This window comes from Crocuta crocuta, unplaced genomic scaffold (genome assembly GCF_008692635.1).
Source record: "Crocuta crocuta isolate KB4526 unplaced genomic scaffold, BGI_CrCroc_1.0 scaffold55, whole genome shotgun sequence".
NCBI classification, from domain to species: domain Eukaryota; kingdom Metazoa; phylum Chordata; class Mammalia; order Carnivora; family Hyaenidae; genus Crocuta; species Crocuta crocuta.
In genome coordinates, this window is record NW_027530512.1 from 7,130,562 (window position 1) to 7,155,554 (window position 24,993).

Genomic DNA, 24,993 nt, shown 5'->3' on the forward strand with positions numbered 1-24,993 from the left:
CAGAGAGAGAGGGAGTCACAGACTGAAACAGGCTCCAGGCTCTGAGCTGGCAGTCAGCACAGAGCCCGACGCGGGGCTTGAACCCATGAACCGCGAGATCATGACCTAAGCAAAAGTCAGACGCTTAACCGACTAAGCCACCCAGGCGCCCCTCAAACCAGCACTTCTCAATCCAGTGTAAATCCATGCTCTAAAAGAAGATAGGCTAGAAAGCAGATTTCCATAAACCCAGGGCATCATTTACCCTGTATCCATTATTTTAAAAAGCACTGTCTTCAGGAAAAATCATGGAAGGAACTACTCATGCAACTAATACTGGTGCTTCTTCACTCTCAAAAGTCTCTATGAGATATTAATTGTTAGCTAGATAAAACAGGCAAAAGCAGCCTTTTCAGTGCTGAACCAACTAATTACCTTTCATATCTCTTAAAAAGTGAACGTAGATGTAAGAGCTCTAGTGAAAAGAAAAACATGTTAAGTGCATTGTGTCTAGACTTTGCCAAGCAAATAAGGGAGATAAAATGTACAAAATGAAAAGATCTTACTAAACCAGAATTTCAAAATCAATGTAAAAAAATTCAGCCTCATATTTTAATGTATCTTGTCATTAGCATGTTAGATTTACACAATCAGCCTTAGATTGCTGTATATTCAAGATGTACATGCATCCTACATGGTGAATAGCACCCACATAGTAAAATTACAAGAATTAAAAATGCTTTTCAGGCATCTCATCCCCTAAAATGCTGCACATTCCTATAACTGTCTCATAAACAGCCTACCGGAAAAAAGATAAAACACACAAGGATATCCTCACTACACCAGCAGAAAGCCCTAAAAATGGGTGGGTCAAGACAGAAAATGAAGTATAGAGGCAAAGGATCATCCATAAGGCAAAGGATGCAGCAAAACATAGAGCAGGAAAATATGAGGAATGAGGGAGTCCAGGACCATCAGTACAATATATGCAGGTTTTTTCAAATGTAAATTTTAAAGTCAATGCTGCTTTTATGTTACTGCATAAAGGAAAGCATAACAAGGCTGCTCTACTTCCCTTTTAAACACAAGCGTGTAAAGAGAGTAAGGGATGTGAAAAGCCAATTCTTTGTGCTGCTACTTAATCAATTGCACTCAGTTCTACTCGATGACACAGCCACACTGCAAAGGCCACTCAGCAGTTAATGGATATAATGTTGGAAAAGCACTTTGAGGTCTTCCAAAGAGAGGTAGGGTAAAAACCCAGAAGAGCATGGTTTTATTACTTATTCCCAATAACAAAGCAGTATTATGGATGGAACTCCCGTGACCTAAAAAGAAATTAAGATATTAATTTATTTTGCTAATTCTGATTCTTCCATAGGAAATCACTTCTTTCACAAATTGGTACGTGAAATCACAGTAGAATTATCCCATGCCCTAGTCTGTTCTTGTCAGGATAACCATTCCACACTGCACTGTGAGGGATAAATATGTTCTTCAAGTGTTACAGCCTACGTTTACAATCTGTCAAAATGTAGAGCTGAGGAGGAGTTCTGTGTTTTTCACTGTATACATCCATCACTAGCTATCACTCTTCCCACAGACAGCAAAAAGTCAACAATGAAACATAAAAGCTAAAAATAAGCGACTGAGCGATTGCTCAGAAGAGCTACGTGTTAGGCACTGGCGTTACACGGACACACATTCCTTCCCTTTTTTTATTACTGACAATTTAAGGTGACTGAAATTAAGGACTCAGACACGAGTGAAAGAAAAAGAAACATGCACTGCACAAATATGTCAAAGTGCGAAATAAAATTTCATGCTCATAACCACATGAGATCAGTGTTCCGAATGGCACATGTCCGGAATGCAAGGAGTGACTAATATATGCTAATGCAAATGCCGTGAGAAATGACAATTATAGGCACTTCAAATGCTCCAAAAAAGAACTCAGTGTCATTTCATACAAGCTGAACATATTTCTTCATTCACAGGTATCATAACATGTTCATTTCTAAGAGTCAGTCAAATCAACATTTATTAAAGACCCACTGTGTACCATCAACTATGCTCTAATCATGGAAAATAGTGCATAAAAAAGAATATGGTTTACATGCAGGTGTATTTTCAAAATATATGTATGGGCATATATCACTGAATATAGAAAAAATGTAATCTAAAGGAAAAAGCCCAATTCAGAAAATCAGCAAATCCATGACTTCAATAGGTACTTTTGGTTTTCTTCTCATTCTGTAAGAATATACTGGGTGAGGAAAATAGCATAAAAACCTTGAAAATTACACATTGGAAATCTTACCAATGAAAAGGAGACAAGTTGTCTTTCAACAGTGTTTTTAAACTTTTTTTTAACCTTCAAAAAGATTAATTTAACCACATCTCACAGGAAACCACAATATATAAATGAGATAAAGAAAGGTATATAAGAAATACCAATTTGTTTTATAAATACACGTTTATAACACTTACTTGTTAGGTAAATAAATGAGGAGTTTTTTATAAAGACAAAAATGTGAAGGGATTATGGATGACAGTTACATTTTTTTCCGAGCCTCGGCATCTGATTCATTTCTGTATTTGGGGGGTTTTGGCACCATGTTAACAAAATTCTGATTCATACACATACCTGGATACAAATAGTAAGATTTAACAGCTTCCCTGCAATCTCAGGCTATTCTTCAAGCAAACAGAGACAGCAAGAGAAGCTTCATTCCATAGGCTGAACCCAGACACACTAACCTATGAACAAATTAACTCATCACTGTTCTCAACTATGATTAATTTTCCATCAAGTACGCTTGACCATGTGTATGTGGGTTTTTTTTTATTACAATGTTTAAATCCAAATCAAACCTTTGCTGACCCAAAGATCCTGCCCAGAATGTTCCAGAGGTTAAGAGACTCTAATCCCTATTTCTAAGCCTGTTGTTAAAAAGGCCACCAGCATCCGCTGAGTTGGTATGTGTGGCCAAAATGCAGGTCACCAGGGTGGACGTAGCACACAAATGCCTGTGGGCAGAACTAGGATTCGAGCAAGGTATGCCACCTGCAGACCTGCTGACCTTTTGTCTCCTTCATTTCCTCCCAATGGTCTTGTTCCTCTTCTCCACTACTGTTTTGGCCCAGAGCAATCCAACCGATCATCTCTTTACGCTTCATAGTACGCCTGTTATAAATGGAAATCATCAACGTGACATCAGAGAGCTGAAAGAGGGCCACCTGGAAAACAAAGGTCTCCTTATAGACAGGATTGGGCTGACCACGTCGAATGGAGGTCTTACAGCGGGACATCTCTTGACCCACAGAATTGAGAAGAAAGAGCTTCCCATATGTATCTAAGGGAAAAAAAACAAACAAAAAACAACAACAACAAATGAGAAAACATCAGAGCTTTCTGTTCTGCTAGTTGTGTTGTAATATTTACACGGGCTCCAAGTTGTTTCTTTTTAACACATTGATCAGCATCCTTAGGCCTGGTGTTTGCTGTAGGGCTAACATATTTTCCATGAATTATTAAGGAAAGGGATTATTAGCTTCAATGTTGAATGTTTCATGCAGCCCACGACAGGCACCTTGCTGATGTTCATCAGAAGCTCTATGTTTACAGAGGTGTATACATGCCTAAGTATATGTGCAATGGTGACTGTGGGCATGCATGGTTCTTCACCCACATTTTGTTTACGTAACAAGATAAATATATACATTTTGTTCTAGAAGTGCTTTCTTTTCACAGTCAAAATACTGTTTTATGCCAAGATCAAAGACTGTCTTCTCTTCCCACCCTCTACATATTCTTTGGACCATCTTATCCACTCAATTACAAGTACCAAACCTGTATCTCTAGCCTAGACTTCTCTTCCAAGCTCAAGATCCAGCTCAGTCCCACATTTCTTCCTGTGGACATTCCACACACGTCTCATTCATCATGTCCCGAGCTTTTAAAAACTTGCTGCTCCAGTATTCCCCATCTCTGTGAACAGTAAGCATCATCCACTCAGTTACCCAAACCAGGAGTCAGAGCTACATTTTTGATAAGACTGGCTCCTCATCCCTAGTCCAGCCAAGCAATCACCAAGTTCCGTTCATTCTATGTCTTTTAATAGCGCCCAACTCTGCCCAACACTTTTCATTCCCAAAGGCACTGAACTCAATGTGCACTGCAAGCTCGGGTCACCAGCCTCTGTCAGATCCTGCAATACAACAGGTCTCCTCATCCATCTCCCATCCCTAGGCTTCCCAATCCCACAGGCAGGGGAAGCTATGTAAAATGCAAATCTGTTCATGTCACTTGCTAATAGACAAAGACTGAGCCTTCAATACTTCCCACTAGTCTCAGGATCAACACTAAATTTCTTGGTATAGATCACACACTCTGACCCTCTTACCTTCCATTTTCACTCTGCACCACTGTTGCCTTTACATGCTGCATTCCCACTACATTGAACTACCTTCATCCCTTCAACCCACACTGTTCTTTCCCTTTCACTTCTGCACGAACTATACATGCTCTGATACCACAAGTGATATTCACCTTCCCAAGATCTCTATTCATTAGTTTGGTTTGGATGTGGCTGTTTCCAGCAGGTTATCTCAGGACTTAGTACCCAGGGTTATCATTGCTTGCTTACTCATCTGCAAGGCTATCAGCTTGAAAGAGGAATTGCCTTGTTTATGACTATATCCCTGGTTCCTAGCCTACTCTCTAACACATGGTAGACATTCAATAAATATTAGATAGTTTGAAACGAAAGTACATGACTATCCAGGAGGATTGACTTTCTTTTTTCTTTTGGTCTTGGTTTTTCAAACTTGCAAAATGAAGATAAACCCCTTGGCTTTCCACCCCTTGTACTAGGAATGCTATAAAATCATGACTAGCCTCATATGTTTAGTAATTTATAGAAAGGAAAGAAAAAAGCCAAATTTTACTCACATAGTCCCTCCTTCTGCTAAAGTTCTTGAATAACTACAAAAAAATTATCTCCTAAGACAATTATATTTTATTAAAACCACTTAAATTATCATTTTCTTGACCCTCTCTTAACAACAATTTTTACCACTAACCTATGTGTGTCCTAGTCTTTAAAATAAAAAAAAACCTAAATGTTAGAGTGTTTCCCAAATTCTATCATTCTGTACATTCTGTTCAATGCAGGCCGAAAGCTGATTAGTGTTTACTGCTCACTTTCCCACCTAACAACCAGTCAAACTTTTAAAAGTGTAAATCCAGATCTCTGTAATTTACTGTTCCCTATAAGAGCATTGTAAGATAGGAAACAAATTACAACCTGTGGTTTTCTTTCTATGTTGATCTTTTTCTATTCCAGTTTGATGTGTTATTTTATTCACTTATCTGCTGAGAAACACAAGGTGTGAAATTACACTTCAGGTGTGAAAACACTTCTCTGTCTCAGAAACAGGGCTCTCCACTCTTCAAACTGCTCTACTGAGAAAGCTGTCAGAAAACCAACAATGGAGGAGTGAATTTGTGTTTCTGCAGCTGTACAGCTACATGATTCCTACAGGAAAAGTTCAACCTGGTAACCGAACTGCTCTGGCAATTCTGCTGTCAGTTATGGCAGTGGGAATTGAGTCAATCTTACAAACAAAGTCTTGCTCATTTCACAAAGTGCAATTTCAATTTTTATCCCGTCACAAGATCACTTTCTAATTACATGAAAGGCCATTTACTACTAAACTATGATCGCCGAAGCTGAATTAAATGTGTATGACAAAAAAAGGGAAATAATTATTTTATAAACAATCCAGTTGGAGGACACCTAACCAAAAGAAGAGAAACACTGCTGATTATCCCAGCTCAAAGGGAACCCCTTCTCAGCAGTAATGTCTTTATTTTTAATTGTCCAGAGCAAAGGCTGTCCCCAGGAAATTCTACCTGTGAGAAACAGTGCCGAGTACTCCTGGGGTCTTTTGGGGTTCAATGATTTATACCAATGAGGACGAGCCAGAATGGACAAAGAAAGAGTCAAATAAATGTACAACTTAACTGAGTTCTGTTTTAATTCTTTGGAATTGATAATATTTGCTACAAAACACCACCAAGCAATATTTTATCTTCTGATGATTATTCAGAGTGCCCCCTCAGTGGCGCTAATAACTTCAGACATCATCAAAAGGTTGAATGGGTCATGATTCCCATGCTTTTTCTAATATATACATAGGAGTGGATTGCTGGTTCTTTATAAATTCTAGATATAAATCTTTTTTATATTTATTGCTAGTATCTTCTCTTTGCATGTAGCTTACCTTTTTATTTTATAGTAACTTTTTGTAGTATAACTGCTTTAAATTTCTGTGGAGTCAGATTTATACATGTTTTCCTTTTTAGTTTATGCATAAAAGAAATTATTTAAGAAATCCTACCCAAACTCAATAGTCTCATATATTTTCTTCTATGAGTCATAAGAATTTGTTTTTCATATTTAATTTTTAATCTACCAGAAATTGCTCTTTGTGTGTGGTGTGAGGTAGGGATCTTTTTTTTTTTTTCCCATATGGGAAGCATTATTCATTAAATAGCCCATCATCTCCCAACTGACTTGTAATACAATGTCAGATACCTGAGTGTCTTTCCCTCACCTGATAATAGTTATTATCATCATTTTATAATATGCTTTGCTATCTGCTAGGGAGAATCCTTCTATTGTCTTTTTAAAATTTTTCATTATTTTAAGCTTTTGCTTCATTTAGCTGACTCTTGCATATAAATTTATAATCAGCTTGTCAAGTTCTATTAAAAAACATAAAGCAAAATATATACAAAACAAAAACAAAAAACCACCTCTGGGGATTTTGTTGGAGATTGTACTGGATAGATAGATTAATTTGGGAAAAGTTGTCTTCACAGTATAGAACATGCTCACCAATGAACATAATTTACCTATTTAGTTTTCTCTTGTGTCTTTCAAAGAGTTTTGTGGGGGTTTTCCCCATAGTGTTCTTACTTGTCTTTGTTAATGTTATCCTTTGGTAACTTAGGTATTTTCTTACTGTAGTACTTTCTAACTGCTCCTGATATATTAGAAAATAATTGGTTTTGTATGAAAAACTTATTAGTATGAATTTATAGATTTTCCTAATGTAGACAATCATATTTTTACAAATAATGACAATTTTGTTTTTTCCTTTCATGATTTAAATTTTTATTTCTTTGTCTTATTCTACTGAATTGTCTTGAGCCTCCAGTCTAATACTGAGTAAGAGTGATGCCAGTGGGAATCCTTATTTTGTTCCTGACTTTAATAAAGGATTGCAGGATTAAGAATGATGATTAGTACAGATTTTCTTCAAATGCCCACTATCAAGGTTTAGCAAGTTTTCTTCTGTACTACATAATAATTGTTGATATTTAACACCATTCCACCATTCTAAGCAGTTTCTTTTACCAAAGAGATGTAAAACTTAAAACTGTACTTCCCTAAGTCTTTTGCCAGTAAGATCCCACAAATGAAAACTACTTGTCTGAGACTGGAAGGTAGAAGAAAAAGGGAGCCACATCTCTCCAGATCCAGTAGCTGGCATGTGTCTAGGCATTAGCAGATGGGAAAGTAGCGGTTTTGCCCGTGTGTTCAAATATCCTTATGAGAATCATTCTTTTTCTGCACACTCAGCTCAGACCATTTCCATATTTTTTCCTTTGATGTCTGTACTTCTAGATTTCTGGAAGGGAGCCCCCTCATGTTTCAATCCTATAATAAACAATTTCTGACTCAAAATATCTAGAGTATTTCTATTTCTTTGACAAAACTTGATATTGTAATTGATCATCTGAACTGCAATTTGCCATAATAAAAACATAACCGCGGGCACTGGCACTGAAAGTGCGTGCCAAGTGACGAATAAACTAGTATCAGAGGCTAGAACAGTGGAGCTCTGTAATCCATATTATGTGATGGTAAAACTGCCATCTGATACAACTTCGGAAGAAGAGCATACGCCTAATGAGTTTGACACTCTAGGGCAACAGATTTTTAAAAATGTTAGAGGTGTATTCAGTGTTACTAGCTTCATGGGGGAGGGGGTGGAGATAGACAGAAGGTAAACTTGGGAAAGAACTCACCAGTGTGCAAGGAAAACAGAAAACAAAAAGAGGGGAATGCTGAAATTCAGACCTTTTTCTGATTTGGAAAAGCTGAATGCCTCCAGACAGTGAGAGATGGATTTTTAAAAGTTTTCAAAGGCGCAGCAAACCTTCTCCAGTGAATAAGGTGATAGTGATTCAGGTGAAATATCAAACTAAGGATGTAGGCTTCATACCAGGTTTGAGTTGACTGGGACTTGTGACTGAGTTCTAAATAACAGAATATGAAAAATGATAACTATTACCTTCAATCACGACTATATTCAAGCACTACCACCCAAGCAAGAAATCTCTCCTTCTGTGTCATCCCCTTCCCCATCCTCCACAATGCAGGTCACACTTAGAACATGATAGTATTGTCTCATTAAATGAAAAAAGCTCATAGACCTTCATCACAGCTGAGAGGACAGTCACCTGACTCATTACAGACTGTGTGTGATACAAGGGAGAAATAAACCTTGGCTGTGTTGGGCCACCAGCCTGCAGGGTTTATTTGTGATTGCATCTTAGCCTACCCTATAGTAACACACCTTCTATTACTCATCTGCTGAGTTGTTTTTATCCATAATGGAGAGTGTATTTTACCAAAAGCTTCTTTTGGTACATGCTGAGATCACCATAATAGTTTCTCATAAATCAGTTAATATGGTGAAATACACAAGCAGATTTTCCTAATGTTAAACCCTTCTTGCATTCCTGAGCTAAGCTCAGTGTGTTGGTAGTTAGTATTTTTTTTTCCTTATACATTATGAGGCTAGGTGGGCCCAACATGAATTAAAGTGTGAGTGGGAGTATGTGTGGAGGGGAAACAGGGAGACAATGGGAGCAAGAGAAATAATCTAGTGTCATATCTATCTTTTACATAACACTTTAAGCCCTTTTACATTTATTATAATCACTGATATCTTTTGATTTATTTTTATAGCTTTGGTTTGTGTTTTTTCTTTTACATTTTCTGTTTTTAAATCCTTTTCTAGTTTCTATTGGATTCACTGAACTTTCTTTATTTAATTTACTCCCTCTACTGATTTGAAAATTAGATTAAAATTTCAACATGTACCTTGATTTAATGTCTAAAATTAAGCAGTATTTTTACCCTCCTCTTAAGCAACATAAGGATCAGAGAATTCTTTGATTTTTCACTTTCCCTTCTCAACCTTCATGCTATTTCTGCCTAGATTTTTATTTCCATTTGCTGTTGTACTCATTTTCCTGTTGTTTTGGTTTTTGAAGTCAATACATGCTGATATTTACCTATATGTTCACCAGTTTTTGTTCATTATTCTTTCCTGAACTTCACTATTTCCTCCTAAGTTCAATTCTTTCCTGAAATGTATCAGTCAGTGGTTCTTTCAGTGATAAAGTCTTTCAAACTTTGTGGAAAATATCTTTATTTTCCCTTCACTCAAACTGAACAGTAAGTTGAGAGTGTTTTCCTCTTGAGACTTTGGTAATAATGTCCCCTTGTCCTCTGGCTTCTGTCATTACTGTTGAAAAGTCTGTCCTCAGTCTTACTGCCATTCTTCTGCAGGTAACTTGGTTAAAAAAAAAAAAAAAGCAATGAAAAACAAATAAACAAAAAAAATACAGCTTGATTGAGATATAATTCATATACCATGGTAACCATATTTCTCCATAATTGTTTTTCTGTCTAGATTTTCTAACTTTAATATTATTGTGGGAATTCTCTCTCTCAAAAATAAACAAACATTAAAATTTTTTTTAGAAAGGTGCCTAGGTGGCTCAGTCGGTTAAATGCCCAACTTCGGCTCAGGTCATGATCTCACGATTCATGAGTTCAGGCCTCACATCGGGCTCTGTAATGACAGCTCAGATCCTGGAGGCTGCTTTGGATTCTACGTTTTCTTCTCTCTCTCTGTCCCTCCCCCAATAGTGTTCCGTCTGTCTCTCTCTCTCAAAAATAAACATTAAAAAATTTTAAAATATTACTGTGGGAATTAAGTAAAGGAATATCACTGATGCACTCAGTAAATTAGCGCCACATATAAATCTTCATTTGAATTGGCCATAATTCTGAGCATATCGTGGTTACTAATAAACACTATATTTAGCTGAAAACTGGACCAGGATTTTGAAATAAGGTGGTATGCCCCATATCTGCTTTCATATAGCCCTTTTCCCCCTGCACTCCATTTGTACAGCTTACCCCCCATATCTCACTTGTTCTTCACACTCGACATGAGGTGGCTTGATACGCTTCTTTATTTTTCTTTGCTCAAGTCTCTGCTATTGTGAGTGCCTAACAAGGTTAATATGCTGCTGCAGTAAGTATTATCATTTGGGATGTAATTATCACATGTGGCTAATCATGCACATGCTGCGAGGCTGGGAACTTGTTTTTAACTGGAGGGGACATCTTAATGATAGTTTTTGACAAGAACCTTTATTATGTGTGTATACATACACACATACACACAATGCGGTAATGCATTGGAGGAGACAAAATGAAAATAAAGATGGAGAAAGAGAACCTGTCAACAGAATAGCTAATATATTTTTTTAACATAGCACTTGTATGAGTAACATTAGCTTGTTTACCTCATTTAATAGGGAAGGAAATGAAATTCAGGGAGGTTAAGTCAAATGTCGAGGCCATGCAGTAATTAGGTGGCAGGCAGAACAGAGCTGCTAAATTGTTAGTGAATTGCTTTCCCATGAAGCCAGATCTGAAGGATAATCAAATGTTTCTAATTCTCCATGGAAACTTTTTCACAAGCACTTGTAAATGCATATTAGAATTTCCCATGTCCAGAAGATGCCATAAACTGCTTTTGTTCACCTCGGCCATCCTCCATGTATAGATGTGGAAACCATTCCTCTCCATCAGTTTGGAGACTAGCCTATACTACCTTAACAGCAATAATGACAATATTTTCGAACACTGACCACACATACTAAATGAAGACTTGTCTTGAAAATGCCTGGCATGAATCTTGTCACACTGTTTAAATTAGTTCATGTTCTTACTTTATTAATATACTGTTTCTGAAGAGGTCTATGGGATAGTTTCAGTAATCTTCAAATAGCCTATTTTATCATCCCTAGACCACCTATTATTGGGGGAAAAACACAGCAATTTATAACATGGGCATTTCCCAGAAAGATAGAAAAAGATATGTAAATAGATGTAAATCTAGATATACAAATATAACTAGCTAGCTAGTTAGCCCTACCTGTCCATCCATCCATCTACCCATTAGATGAACAGAGAAAAGGTTAAGTTGGATATCAAGCAGTGCCTGGCCACATACTTTCTCTTGGGGTGGATGTGGTTTATGGAAGGTACAATAGAAGATGCCCTTGGGTTCAGGTGTTTGGTACTTTATCCTGTCCAAGGTTGGGTCAGGGGAATGAAGTTAGACCTTGAGGTGTCAGCATAACCAAAAACATTATAATCCCAAACCCAGAAGCTGAGGCCTACATTTAATTTTTACCCACCTGACTGAGCTGAACAATTACAGACCAGCCTAGCTTTTTCTGCCCAATAATGTATAAGAAGAATTTTCAAAGACACTGAAAATTTGAAATATTTGTACAGTGGACACCCATACACATCGTGCCCAGATTCTTCATTTGTTATATTTTGCTTTATTTGTGTTATGGACTGAATGTGTGTATTCTCCCAAAATTTATATCCTGAAGCCTTAATCCCCAGTGTGATGGTATTTGGATGTGTGACTCTTGGGAGGTAATTAGGTCATGAAAGTGGATTCCTCATGAATGAGATTAGTACCCTTATAAGAAAAGACATGAGAGATATTTTCTCTCTCTGCCATGTGAGGATACAGCAAGAAGGTGTCTGTCTGCAAAGTAGGCAGAGGGTTCTCAGCAGGAACCGAACTAGCTGGACTTTGATCTTGAACTTTCCAGCCCCCAGAACTGTGAAAAATAAATTTCTGTGAGGCCACTTGGTCTATGGTATTTTTGTTAGTATCCCAAGATCAGACAATTTTCTTTCTAACATAGCTGCATTTATCTACCCATCAATCCATCTTAGCCGTATTCATCCTTGCTCTTGACCCATACCTAAACATTTCAGCACGCATTTAATTAACTAGGGTTCAATACATTGGGTTTTTTTTTTCTATTTTAAGGAACAATTTACACACAGTGAAATGCACAAAGCTTAGTACCATCCAGTAAATTCTGACCAATGCAAACATCCATTTAACCCATACTCCCATCAAAATATAGAACATGTCCATCACCATGGAATATACTTTCATGTCCCTGCCCACTTCATCTTGACTTTTTTTCATGATAGATGAGTTTTGCCTATTAAATTAAAAAAATTTTTTTAATGTCTTTTTTTTTTGACAGAGAGAGACAGAGGATGAGCAGGATAGGGGCAAAGAGAGTGGGAGACACAGAATCTGAAGCAGGCTCCAAGCTGTCAGCACAGAGCCTGATGTGGGGCTCAAACCCACAAATCATGAGATTATGACCAGAGCCAAAGTTGGATGTTTAACCAACTGAGCCACCCAGGCACCCCTATTTTGCCTACTTTAGCACTTCCTATAAATGGAGTCATGCTAGGTAACCAGTATGTTTTTGAGATCCCATGTTAATTTCATTCTTGTTTAGTTGTTGAATAGTATTCTACTACATAAATATACCTTAACTTGTTTATTCATTCATGTGGACACGAGAGCTCTTTGCTGTTTTTGCCACTATGAATAAATCTGCTCTAAACGTTCTTGTGCAGGTCTTTTCTTTTTCTTCTTCTTCTTCTTTTTTAATGTATGGGTAAATGCCCAAACATAGAACTGTTGGATTTTCAATGCAAATTTAGTTATGTAAGAAACTACCAGGATTTTTCCAAAGTGGTTGCTCCCTTCCCACCAAGAAAGTATTCTCCATATCCTCACTAACACTTGGTGGAATCAGCATTACTTTTAGCCATCCTGGCGGCTGTCATGGGGACTCACACCTAAGAATGCTCTCACTAGCTCCTGCCCACCAGAGCAAAACTTGCCTTTTACTGAGTCCTCTCCTCCAAGGATTAACCTCAGAAGTTTGAGAAGGGGCCTTACATTTCAGTGGTTTATTTCTTCTAAGGCCCCAATAGAGAAGAGGAACCTCACCTATTATTTGCCACCATCAACTGGACCAAGTTGGCACATTCAAAGTTATCTTTTGTTTCACGATATATTTTGAGGCAAAAGATTCTCACTTCTAAATCCCAGCCTTTCTCCTGGCTTCCAGCAATATTTAGAAACTTCAGTATTCAGAGAAGAAAAGCCCCCAATATTCAGGCTCAACCTATTCTCTTTCAGGCTTCCCTAAGGACCATTCCTCAATTACCAGTTAGTCTATATAGCAGAGTTGATACTTCCTCTTTATACAAGAGGGAACTGTCCCTGAGCCCAGAGTCTCATGCACATACAGGGTTTTAGGACCCTCACATAAGTGCTCCCAAACATGCCTCTGCCCTGGCAGGCAGCACCTCTGATGCAGAGCTCTGGCGGCACCTCCTGCCCTCCCCTCTGCCTCGTGGGGACACTGCACTTGGCAGTCTCCCTCGGCCACCCCAAGCTTGTATCCTCTTTTCTCTCCCTTTCTTCCAACTCTGCTCAGTTATCTCATAAAACCCCTGTTCTGTCTCTTATTTTCTTCCATATGGGAACTAAAAATGTATCCTAAGCTTGCCTGATGACTGCCAAAATAGTGTGTGGCATAATAAAGTGAAACATCATGGAGAACCAGTGCCATCAACATCTAAGGCCCTTGAAAGTACCAAGAGATCCCTTTTGCAATTGCCACAAAGGAACCTTCTACTTTCTCAACCCCTCCTAATTAAACAGGCTTTTCCTCAAGTACCGGCATTCTACGTAAAAAACCTTTTGTCTTCACTACTGGGTTTCTGTTTTAATGAATAGCGTCACAGCAACTTTGTCTCCTATTACTTCGGTTAGAAAGATGCATCATGTTAGTTAGGGTTTAAGTTAAATTGTGACACTATGTCTATGAAAAATCATGTAGGAAATGCCAAACTGACTTAAACTTCTGGAATAAAATCAGTTTCTAAATTAGAACCTGCCTTGTTTTTTTCCGATTCAGTTTTAAATATTTGTTACATGAATTTCCTCTTTGGAATGTTTTCTTTTATAGAGAAATGTATAATGATACATAGTACCATCCTTAACATCACAGCTTTATATGTTGCATTTCTACCTAGAAAGTATATATGATTACAATCCCATTTTACAGATGAGGAAACTGAGATTTAGGAGTTTAATAACTGTTAGCTAGTGAGTGTCAAAGCCTGAATTCACACCTTGGTTTGTTAGCCTCCAGCTAATGCTGTCTTTGCCAACATACTACCACACACAGCTTAAAGCTTCCCTAGCATGTTGGGGCTCCTGGGTGGCTTAGTTGGTTAGGCGTCCGACTTCCTCTCAGGTAATGATCTCCAGGGTTCGTGAGTTCAAGCCCTGTGTCAGGCTCTGTGCTGACAGCTTGGAGTCTGGAGCCTGTTCCAGATTCTGTGTCTCCCTCTCTCTCTGCCCCTCCTCCACTTGTGCTCTCTCTCTCTGTCTCTCTCTTTCTCAAAAAATAAATAAACATTAAAAATTTTTTTTTAAAAAAATAGAAGCTTCCCAGCATGGATTGGAATAGGTCATGAATGTGTGATTCACTTCCCCCTCATTCTCTGCACCTCCACCATGTTCTTCTCAAATAATTATCCAGATCTCTCCACATTTTAGGAGGATAGGGAAAGAAAGTGGGAAAAGCTGCAAAGGAAAAACAATAAGCCCAGATCTTTAGTAAATACAGAGCTATTTAAAAAAAAAATCTGTGACTAGCAAAGAGACTAGCTGTGCAATTAATAATCAGCACTATGATGCATTTTAAATTCCTGTCATGCAGCTAGGAGCATCATCACAGAATATGGCCTACGTACCTGTTCTCTTGTGGTCCAGAGTACTGGATTTTCCTTAGTAACTTGTTCTAATGGTGCTAATACAGACTGACTAACAAGCTGCAGCACAGGTAAAGATGAAGAAGAGCAAGAGCCTGGATTTGGCTATAGAAACTAACCCTTTTCTACCAGCTTGTCTGGCTCCTCACCTAATACTCACATGTGGGGCTAGAGTCCATGGACTCCTGCAGCCTACCACACTGTTACTGACTTCATCCTTATTTTAGTAAGATGCTGGTTGCTGGGGCAGACAGGTTCACTTGCCCTCCAGTCTACTCCTTCTAGTTTACACTCTGGACTTGAAAGGCTGGGAATTCAACAACATTTTTCAGACTCTCTTGCAGCTAGAATTCTAGATACAAATTAGGTTCCTCTGGTTATATGTATTTGCATGAGATCTAGAGGGCAGAAGCGAGGCAGAAGCCATCTTGCTGTCCTCATTTAAGCTATTTTTGCTGACAATTATTAAAGGAGAGATCATTTTTAGCAGCATTAGTCCAATGCTCAATCTCCAACTTCTTGGGTCCTGATAGGCAGTTGTGGCTGTTTCCAGCAACAGCATTTTTATTCTGGCTTTCGGAACCCAGGACTTCGGCTATGGGAGTGTCTCGAGCCTCTCTTTGCAGTGGTAATCTGTAAAGTGGTAGCTCTCCTGATAAGTCAGGCTTGCATTTCCCCAGATCCTTCTTTTCTACCTTCTCCTCTGTCAACACCATAACCACTAACATTTCTTGTATCCTCACTGCGTTAGGCATTTAGCTAAATACTTTGTAGAGATCATTTTATTTAAACCCCAAAACAGCCCATGAGGAAGGTACTATTAATATACCTTTGTTCCAGATGAGTCTCCTCAGCTTCAGAAAAGAGGGTTAAATTATACTACATCAGAGCAAAGCCAATGAGTAAGTGGGTAGAGCTGGAATTTGTCCCCAGATCTGTCTCACTCCAAAGCCTATGTTCTGCCTCTTTAAGGTATTTGCAGTCCTGCAGCCTATTAGCAGATTTTAATCGCCCATGCACACTATGTTGCTGAAAACATACCACTCTTTTCCCTATAACAACATATACATGTAAAGGGTCAGTGTATTTTGCATCAAGATATACCCAGCTATGGAAGCCTTCATTTTAATTAGATAGAAAGGCATTTTCAATATCCAGAGGTATTGCTTTGTAAAAACATGTCTAATCATACCAAGAGAGTTTCTCTAAAAGCGCTGAAGACTTAAGACCGAAGCAAATACAGCCATCTCCTTGCTCCTGGAAGGCCCAGAGCTGGGGGTACCGACATGCACTTACCAGGCGCTCTATTAACAGCGAGGTTTCGGAAATGGCTGCCTTTGATCATTTCCACAGATAATCGCCCCGTTGTGGCATTGTAGGACAGCCCCACCAGCAGCTCTGGCGCCCCTCCATGAGACAGCGACTGCGTGGATGAAGCACTATCACTGTGAGAAACTGCAGATGGGCTGAGCGGAGACTCTCCACTCTGGAGGGGAAGAACAACAAAGAGTCCATTGGCCCACGCTGTACTACTCCCTTACAGAAAGCCAATTATTATGTTTGGTGAAATTGTGGTCCAATCTCAACTGCTGCCAAAGATTACTAACGGCGCACTTGGTGTGAATGATAATGGGCCTGGGGAGCACGGTCATGAAGGAGCTTCCCTGCATTATTAGCTGACATATTTGCTTCAAGAGCCATCTCCATTCAATATTTCCTCTCTAAAGACAAAATGGACAAAGATGTTATTACTAGTGTAAATCAAACCCTCTAAGACATGTGAAGAGCTAATAATACATTTAATATAGACCAAAATTCCCTCCTGTGTAGTTTGTGCTTGAATGTTTCTATGGAACCCATCCACTCTAGGCATGAGTTTTGTTTCTGTTCTCTGCAGCTTCCTGATGGATGTAGCAATACAGGAGGCACTTTGTCTTCACTAGAAAAAGAAATGACCACTACTGTCTATTACCACATAGAATATTTGGCCCCTAGTTCTGCTTCCTTTCCTAGGGTTGTCAGCAATATGCCAGATGCTACATTTTCCCCCCCAAGGAAATGAATTACATTGAAAATGAGCACTTTGATGACTGTTTAGTAAAAAAGCCAAGGCATGGACTGTGGATCTCAAAGACGGTGCATGCACCAGCCTAGGGGAGAGACTACGCTCTCTGTCCTGTTTATTCACACATGTGCTTCTCCAGAGTCCCCACACTTATACACCAGACATATAGGAAGGAGGAAAGCAAAGTGGGTCAGGATGTCAACTCTCACTCAAGAAGCATACAGTGGGCACTGGCGCTGTGAGAGTAAGACAGCCAGCCTCCCAGAACCACCACCTCCTCCACCAGAAACCGGTGCATCAGACTTTGCTCAAAATTTCTTCTCAGCATCTTAAATCATTTCTTAAAACTTCTTATCAAAACCCCAACAAAATAAATACATTGAAAGGAATTAAGGATTCTTCACATCCGTAGGAAAATATCTGTTTACCAGGCCATGGTAGAGCCCTGGGCTTCTAAGAAGCACAATTTGTAAACTATAGGGCTAGCTGGTTTTGATAGGTGCCATATAGCCCCTGCTGTCAGGTTTATGATAATCCAACAGTGACATATTTGCTTAGTTTGAGGTACAGATCACCCCTCCCCTGTGTCTCTAAAGAGGCATCCACAAAGGCACCTCTCACTACAGAGCTTGCCTCTCCCATCTCATGTTGAATCCTTATAAATCACTCAGTCCAGTGATAGCCCAATGTGTGACATGTAAACATGTTCAAGTAACTGATGAATGGTAGAATTTTTACTTTAAAGTACCTTCACACTGGCCCACCTTCCCCACTTCAGCTCTGTGGCCCCAGCACAGGGATTGGCCAGAGGAATAGGTGTGTGATCATACCTATTCCTATGCCTATAGTGCAGGTTCCTTCTGACCTTCTCTGGTTTCTGTTTTCCATGATTTCAGATATATTTTACTCTGAGTTTAAAAAAAAGAGGGATTTGAGCAGAAATGAGACGTGATCTGGCTTGTTTTAAAAGGCTTATTTGGGCCCCTGTGTTGGAAATAGCGTGTAAGGGGCGAAGTGGGAAGGTCACTAGGAGGCCCTTTCAGTTATCTAACAGAGTTAGGTTCTGGTTACAGTTTGGAGATAGAGGCAGTAGGATTTCATGCAGAAAGGACAGAAGTCACAAATGACTTTGAAGGTTTTTGACAACTAAAAGAATGAAATTTCCTTTAGCCAAGATGGGAAGGCTTCAGGTAGAATAGATTTAGAGAGATAAGTCTGGAGAATTAATTTTGAGACATCTATTAAAAAATTTAAGTGATGGATCTCCCATCACTACACTCCAAAGTTTCTGGCTCCTTCCCTCATCCTCAGACAGAACAAGCTGCTTCCCACTTCTTGATGCCTGCATGTGCCATTCCCTCTGTCTGGAATCCTTGCTTATCCACATGTCACCAGTCTTGATCTCTTGATTCTTTGAGTTTTGTGTTTTATCATCACTTCAAAGACACATTCTTGGACCCTTATAAACCAACAGCAACTCTATCACTCTCTCTCTCCCTTTGCATACCTGATCTGCTATTGTTTCCCCTCCTCCACCAGATATCAAGCTCTCGAGGGCAGAGGCATCACCCCTTTGTCCTTTCCTACATCCTCTCTGCCTATAGAGTACCTGTCATAGTAAGCACTTGGTAAACATTTTTGGTTAGATGACCAATTGGCCGAGTAGCCCAAGACTGAGACCTGATGTTTTTACATGGTTTTTAAAAGGCCTGCATACTAGATAACATTTAACCACCAGCAATAGTAGGGTGTCTATCTTATAGACATACAAGCCGTGCTGTCCTTCCACATAACCCCAGCGGGGATGCAGAGGATAAGATGCATGCGAGGAGGGCAGTCATATAAATGGAAGGTCTTAGAAACGGCTAGAGATCAGGGCTGCTGTTGTAGGCTACTCAGACACACATGTTAAGGAGAGCCCCATCTCTGAGATTCATCACAAGGCACATAAGGGTGGGGCAGGAGGGAGATGGTCAGACTACAGTTCAGTTATTCAGCAGGTTAAGCCCTTCCCCCACACTGTTGCTGTCATTTCCAGAAATGGACAGAGAATACATCCATCAGCTTATAGGGAAGATGAGCACAAAAAAACCCATTGTACCATGAAGTGCAAATCATGGCTTATAAGGATGAAGAGAGCCAAATGGAAAATTAAATTAAGGTGTTTGAATTCACAGGCTGAATGTACTAAATCAAGGACTGACAAGTCCAGATCCTTGAACATACCGCATCATTAGCAGCACCATTTAACATACTCACGCTGATATTACTTCTTGGCTCTAGAACCAGAGTCACTTTCATTTCCCCTTCTGGGTTCAGGTGGCTGAGATGGAACAGCTTCTCTCCCATCATTCTCTCACGGGTCATCTTGCGGGCAGCATACAGGCGGAAGCGGACAGCACAGGCAGCCACGTCTCTGGGCTCCATCTTAATGAAGGTGACCTTCTCCTTGAAGACAGGGTTGGGGCCCCTCTGTATGCTTGTCCTTCCCCTCTGTTTCTTACTGGGCAGCAGCACTACGTGAACTTGCCAAGAGTTGACACCACTTCGGTCTTTATCTGGGAGGCCCTGAGCTCTCACAATGGTCACTGTGAGCTTCTGGCTGGAACCTTTATATTCAAAGATGACCTCCAAGTCACCACATTTTGAGATGGGCTCCAGGACCCCAGTCGGCACCTGAAAATTGGCCCCATCCTGTTCCTGTTGCAGATAGAGGAAGAGATTAGGAGTGGAAATGATAATGTCCAAATACAGTTTGGTGAGATAGTGCTCCTCTGTGCTCCATCAGAACCCTGTACTTTTTTGATTGTCAGCACCTAGTACATTAAAAGGGTCTGTTTATTGGTCTATGTCTCCCTTAGATTGTGAATTCTTTGGGGATACAGTGCCTGGTATATGGTGAATCTTCATGAATGCTTTTGGAATGAATGAACAAAGCTTTTATATTTTACAAAGTGTTTTCATATACACTGACTCTCAAAAAAGCACACCTGACCACTTGCATTGAAACTGAGATCTAAAGTCTAAAATTAATCAACTATGCAGCTTCCAAGAGAGAACTTTTTCTGGAGTTCCCAGGGAAAATGGCTGAGCCTGGGCCTGTGCTCCAAGACCCAGGACTTCCTGCAGATGAGAATCCTAGTGGGGGGTCACAGACAGGTGAATCTTCAGTAGTTTTTCAAGCTACATGGGAGAAAACGTTTAATCCAAACATGCGTGTGGACTTGAGTCATTCAGAGTTTCTGATTCTGTAGGACTGGGGTGGGGCCTGAGACTCTGCATTTCACAGCTCACAAGGATGTCACCAATGGCCTCACACCACACTCTTGAGTACTGAAGGTTTAGGAGGGCATCCTCAGCAGCCACTTAGCAAACAGCAATACCAGACATGGAGACAGAACTCGGGTTGAAATCATAACTCTACCATGGACTGACTTTTTGACCCTGGCCAAATAGGCCACCCTCTCTGTGCTCTAGCTGAAAATTGAGCATTAAGATGCCTATCTGATGGAGTGTTATGATGAGGTTTTAACAGATATTGAAAAATACCTGGCTCAGACTAGATTTCATAAATACCTATTCCCATCAATGGACTGATGCTACCTATTTTCAAACATGGCCCCCCTCATTATAAAATATCACCCTTAGACAACAATTCACCCATAGCCAGTAAGTTCTGACGACCTCACTGAGAAAACTGAGCTGAGCTGCATTATTATAATGAAGTAGTCTCCAACAAACCATAAAGAATGTCAACATAATTTGATTTTTTTTCTATGAAGGCATGATACTCACTCATTACTAAACTTTGACCTGATTCTCATTATATATCAGAACCTGTTCTTATTATGTAACTCAACACCAGACTTCGCTAATCTAAAGACTATTTTAAAGTATATGATAAGGCACCTGAAAAATGTGCATTCATCAACAAAACTTCCCCACAGAGTGGAGGTTAAAGTGTACAGTTCACTGGAATGAGACATCCTTAGGCAACCCAGGTCTACCACTTACTCCCTTTATGACATTGGACAAGTTATTTAATCCTTTTCCCTTGTGATTTTCTTCAATAGTAAAATGGGGATGAAGCCAATTACAGGGTTGTTGTGCAAATTAAAGGACTTGACAAACAGGAGACATGGAATAAATGTCTTCTCTTTTAAAATGCACATTAGTCTACAAAGAAAATTTAGGCTTTTTGCAAAATAAGGGAAGCTCCTTATATTCTTTCCTCAGCATGCATTCATGTGAGAGTGTTTCTATTCAGAGGTACTTAGTTTCAAGTGATAAAAGTGGTTGCTATAGAGACTTCTGAATACAACTGACTAGTGTAGATATAATATTAGAAGCAAGTCTCCAAGGAGTTAGCCTAACTCAGAAATCAAGTCACAGTCTTCTGTTAGAACTCCCATCTATTTTAGCCTCCTCTTGATCATCTCTATATTGCTTGCTGGATCAGAAGTAATAAGAGCTAACATCCACTAAGCCGTCTCTCATGCCAGGTACTATGCTAAACTCTCTATAGTGTGCAAAAGCCCACTTTTATGCACTTCAGACCTTCTTAGCCTCACCTTTGTTGCCTCTTTCCAGCAGGCATAGCCTGTTGGGTTCTAGTAGCTTCAGCCTGGCACAGCCTGACAAAGCCTCACCGCCTTTCCAGGCAATGCAACTCTCAACTCTCGCCACAGGCCTCTATTACTGTCAAGGCTTGGAATGTTACAGAATCCTCCTTAGCATTCATGTATATAAAGTCCAGAGTCTGGAGGAGGTTAATGCCCCATGCAGTAAACTTGTCTCGCCTTGGACAGATGTCCTGAGATCAGTTAATACAGCTTCTTGCAGTCCCACAAGATCAAGCCATGAGTCACAGTTAGTGGTGGCCAACTTGATTATAATTCTCACACTGGTTCTCCCTTATACCCCGCCTCATTCCCTCTTGCCTCTCACTCTTGTTCCCAGGGCTTGCACATCCTGACACAACAGGCTATGCTTTTTGGGAATCCACCTAAGAAACATTATCTTTTAAAATATTCACATTAACCTAACAAGGTAGGGATTTTAATATCTTCATTTTATGGGGGAGGAAACTTAAGCCTGGAGTTTTAGAAAGGCTGAATAACTCACTCCTGCTCCCAACCAAGGCTATGCAGGGTTTACCAGTATTAATGCTCAAAATTCCAAACCTTAGGCTGAACCGTGATGTCTCCCTTCTTCCCCCCAAGCCTCTCACCATAGCTATTTATATTTGTAGTAAGTGTGTGAGGTGAGGCAGGAGTAAGATGAGAGATGGAAACACATACTACTTTGAATTTCACGTCCTTTTAGGTCTCTGTTCTTCATAATAGTTAACAGTTCCCAGTTTTGTCAGCAATTTCAATGCCAAGGTAAAAATATCCTAGTCAGTGACTTATCCCTCCATTTATCCATCAGGCTAGCTATTCAGACAAATGCTCACTTCACCTACAGGTCTGTGCTAAGTCCTTTGAAGGTCTCTGAAACAACTCTCCTAAGAACTCTGCATAAAGCAGAGCTGTAGGCCATGGCCAGGCTCTGGACTGGGACGATCCAAGCTGCAGCACAGGGAAACAGGGCTCTGTGGCCCCTTCCTGGTCTGATCTGAAACAAAGATTTGTGAAGGCTGGTATTTTCATAGCAATTAATTATTTTAACACACTTTACCTATCACCAGGCAACTAAAGGCTCTCCTCATGCGGGTACTGTTAATACCACTAATCCATCTGACCTTCCTGCAAGGTAAAAATCTCTTCATTTTTATCCCCATTTGGCAGATTTTAATTAACTTCTCAAGGCCAACCTGTTAATCAGTAGAAAGCAGAGATGAAAAGTGGGACACACGTCTCCCTGTGTGCTCAAAATCGCCAGCCACCCGCCCATTGTCTTCCCTGCCAAGCCCTGGGTCTGCAGGAAAAAGTCAATGGCCTTTTCCAGCAGAGAAGAGCGGTGCTCAAAACTCCATCAGCCTAACAGGTAGTCACACTGCATGAGTGGTTTCCTTCTGAGGCAAAATAAGTGATTCCTTTAGCTCTAATATCCCTATTTTTCTCTAAGATGGGAACACTTATGCCACGTTGTCAAAACCCTCATAGGTTTAAAGATTTTCTATCAGATTGAAAGCCTTTGTGTTTTAGTAAGACAGTGTTGATGGCATCTGTGTAGCCCAAAGTAAACAGACCTGCAATATGTTCCTGATGCCAGATACACAGGGGAAGACTGGGTTCTTAATACAGCTAAGAGGCAAATAAATCAATTCTTAAAAGGCAAGCTAAGCCTGCAAAGCAGGCAGTTACAGGAACTGCCTCCGAGCTGCCTCTGAGGTTCTACTGTAGGAGCACCAAATTACAGTTTTTGTCTCAAAATAGATAGGAGGTTGAATGGAGCACACAGAGATGTCTGGGTATTTTTGGAGTCAGAGAACATTTAGTGCTCTCAACACCAAGTCTTCTGTTAAAGCTCCATGAGTCAGGCAGATGGGAGGTTACCTGAAGAAAAAAAACAATTCCAAGCTGAGGGAACAATTATCAAGGGGACTGAGTATCAATAGACAGGTAAACCGTTTCTGTTTTGTTTTTGTGGTGAGAAAGCCAAAGAGGGTATTTTTAAATGTTCAATGTTACTGTGTGGGATTTGATATGACTTTTCAGCAGCAAACCAACTGGGAAGCACAATTTTTTTTTTTTTCAAAACTTACAAGGTTAATAGCTTTGGGTGTCTATATGCAGGACTGCCCCTGACAAGCCACAAACCATGATTTTGCATTACTGTTTCTTGTCCTCAGCCATGACATCAACACATGGGCACACACACACACATGTGCACACCTTCTTAAGCTCTCTCTACACACCCCAGTGCATTAGCCGTACAGCTTTGGGACATGATTCTCTGTGATTTTTTTTCTTCTCCTGGCTCAGAATCTGCTATGTGTGACAGTCCAGGTCCTTGTAAAAGATTCCACCTGGTTATTTTCTCAAGCAGACAAAATACATACACTTTTCTCCTTCCTTTTGCCCCACAAACTATATGAATATTTTATATACATATATTATGTATTTCATCAAAATTAATTTCAAAAAAGGCAGTAGACATTATTATTTAACATCTCCTAGTGTCACAGAATCATAATAAAAGACATCTAGCTAATAAAGAATAACTCTAAATGCCTGTAAGACAAAGTAATGTTTATAAAACATCTTTATCATAGTGCCTGGCACATAGTAATTGCTCAATAAATGGTAGTGTCTGTCATAATCACTTCCAGTCATACCTCTGGGTGGTTAGGCATATTCTGGAATAAGTTTCAATTAAAAAATAAATTTAGAAGGGGTATCTTATATTAGAGATTTATTCCAAAAAGCAAAGTCAATGGCCAGAGGGTCATCACAAACTAATGCCATCTCTTAAATCTTGAATTCAATGCAAACCTAACAAACATACTACAAAATCTTCATTATAATACCTTGCAGCATTTCATTTGGAGGGTCACTGTATTGTGGTTTAATTTTCAAATAATATTCATATTAAAATAATTATAACTCGAGATTTGGGGTAAATAAAAATAGACTCCATTTAATTGAAACCATGAAGGAAATACACCAGTATTCTCTAAAGAACTAAAAAGTCTTTTATATAAACAAGAGGCCTGATTGTTGCTGGGTCTATTCTCCCACTCTTCTTTTTTCCCTCATTTTGATAGAAATTTATTTATGATTCTTTTATTGGTACACATAGGAGCTGTGACTTGGTCACCTGAAAAATTTTTATTTCTTATAAATAAGGACTCTTTACGTCTTTGTTTTTCAAGGCATTTCTTCCTTTCTGGAGACATTTTTTTCTTGCGACATGAGCAGGAAGAGGAAAGCAAGACCT

General features: G+C 39.5%; 1 protein-coding gene across 2 annotated transcripts in view; it reads right to left on the bottom strand.

The window, feature by feature from the left end:
- Positions 1-101: 101 nt before the first annotated feature.
- Positions 102-24,993, bottom strand: part of SYT16 (synaptotagmin 16) — a 96,865-nt gene continuing 71,973 nt past the window's right edge. The window contains exons 4-6 of one of the 2 annotated variants that reach the window (XM_077767086.1): positions 19,369-19,809; positions 16,341-16,530; positions 102-3,335 (exon numbers count right to left, since the gene is read on the bottom strand). In XM_077767086.1, coding sequence (XP_077623212.1) covers positions 3,022-3,335; positions 16,341-16,530; positions 19,369-19,809 — 945 coding nt within the window. In that variant the 3' untranslated portion in view covers positions 102-3,021. Of the gene's footprint in view, positions 3,336-3,931; positions 3,971-16,340; positions 16,531-19,368; positions 19,810-24,993 lie in introns of those variants that run through there. The other variant, XM_077767087.1, reaches the window with a different exon arrangement.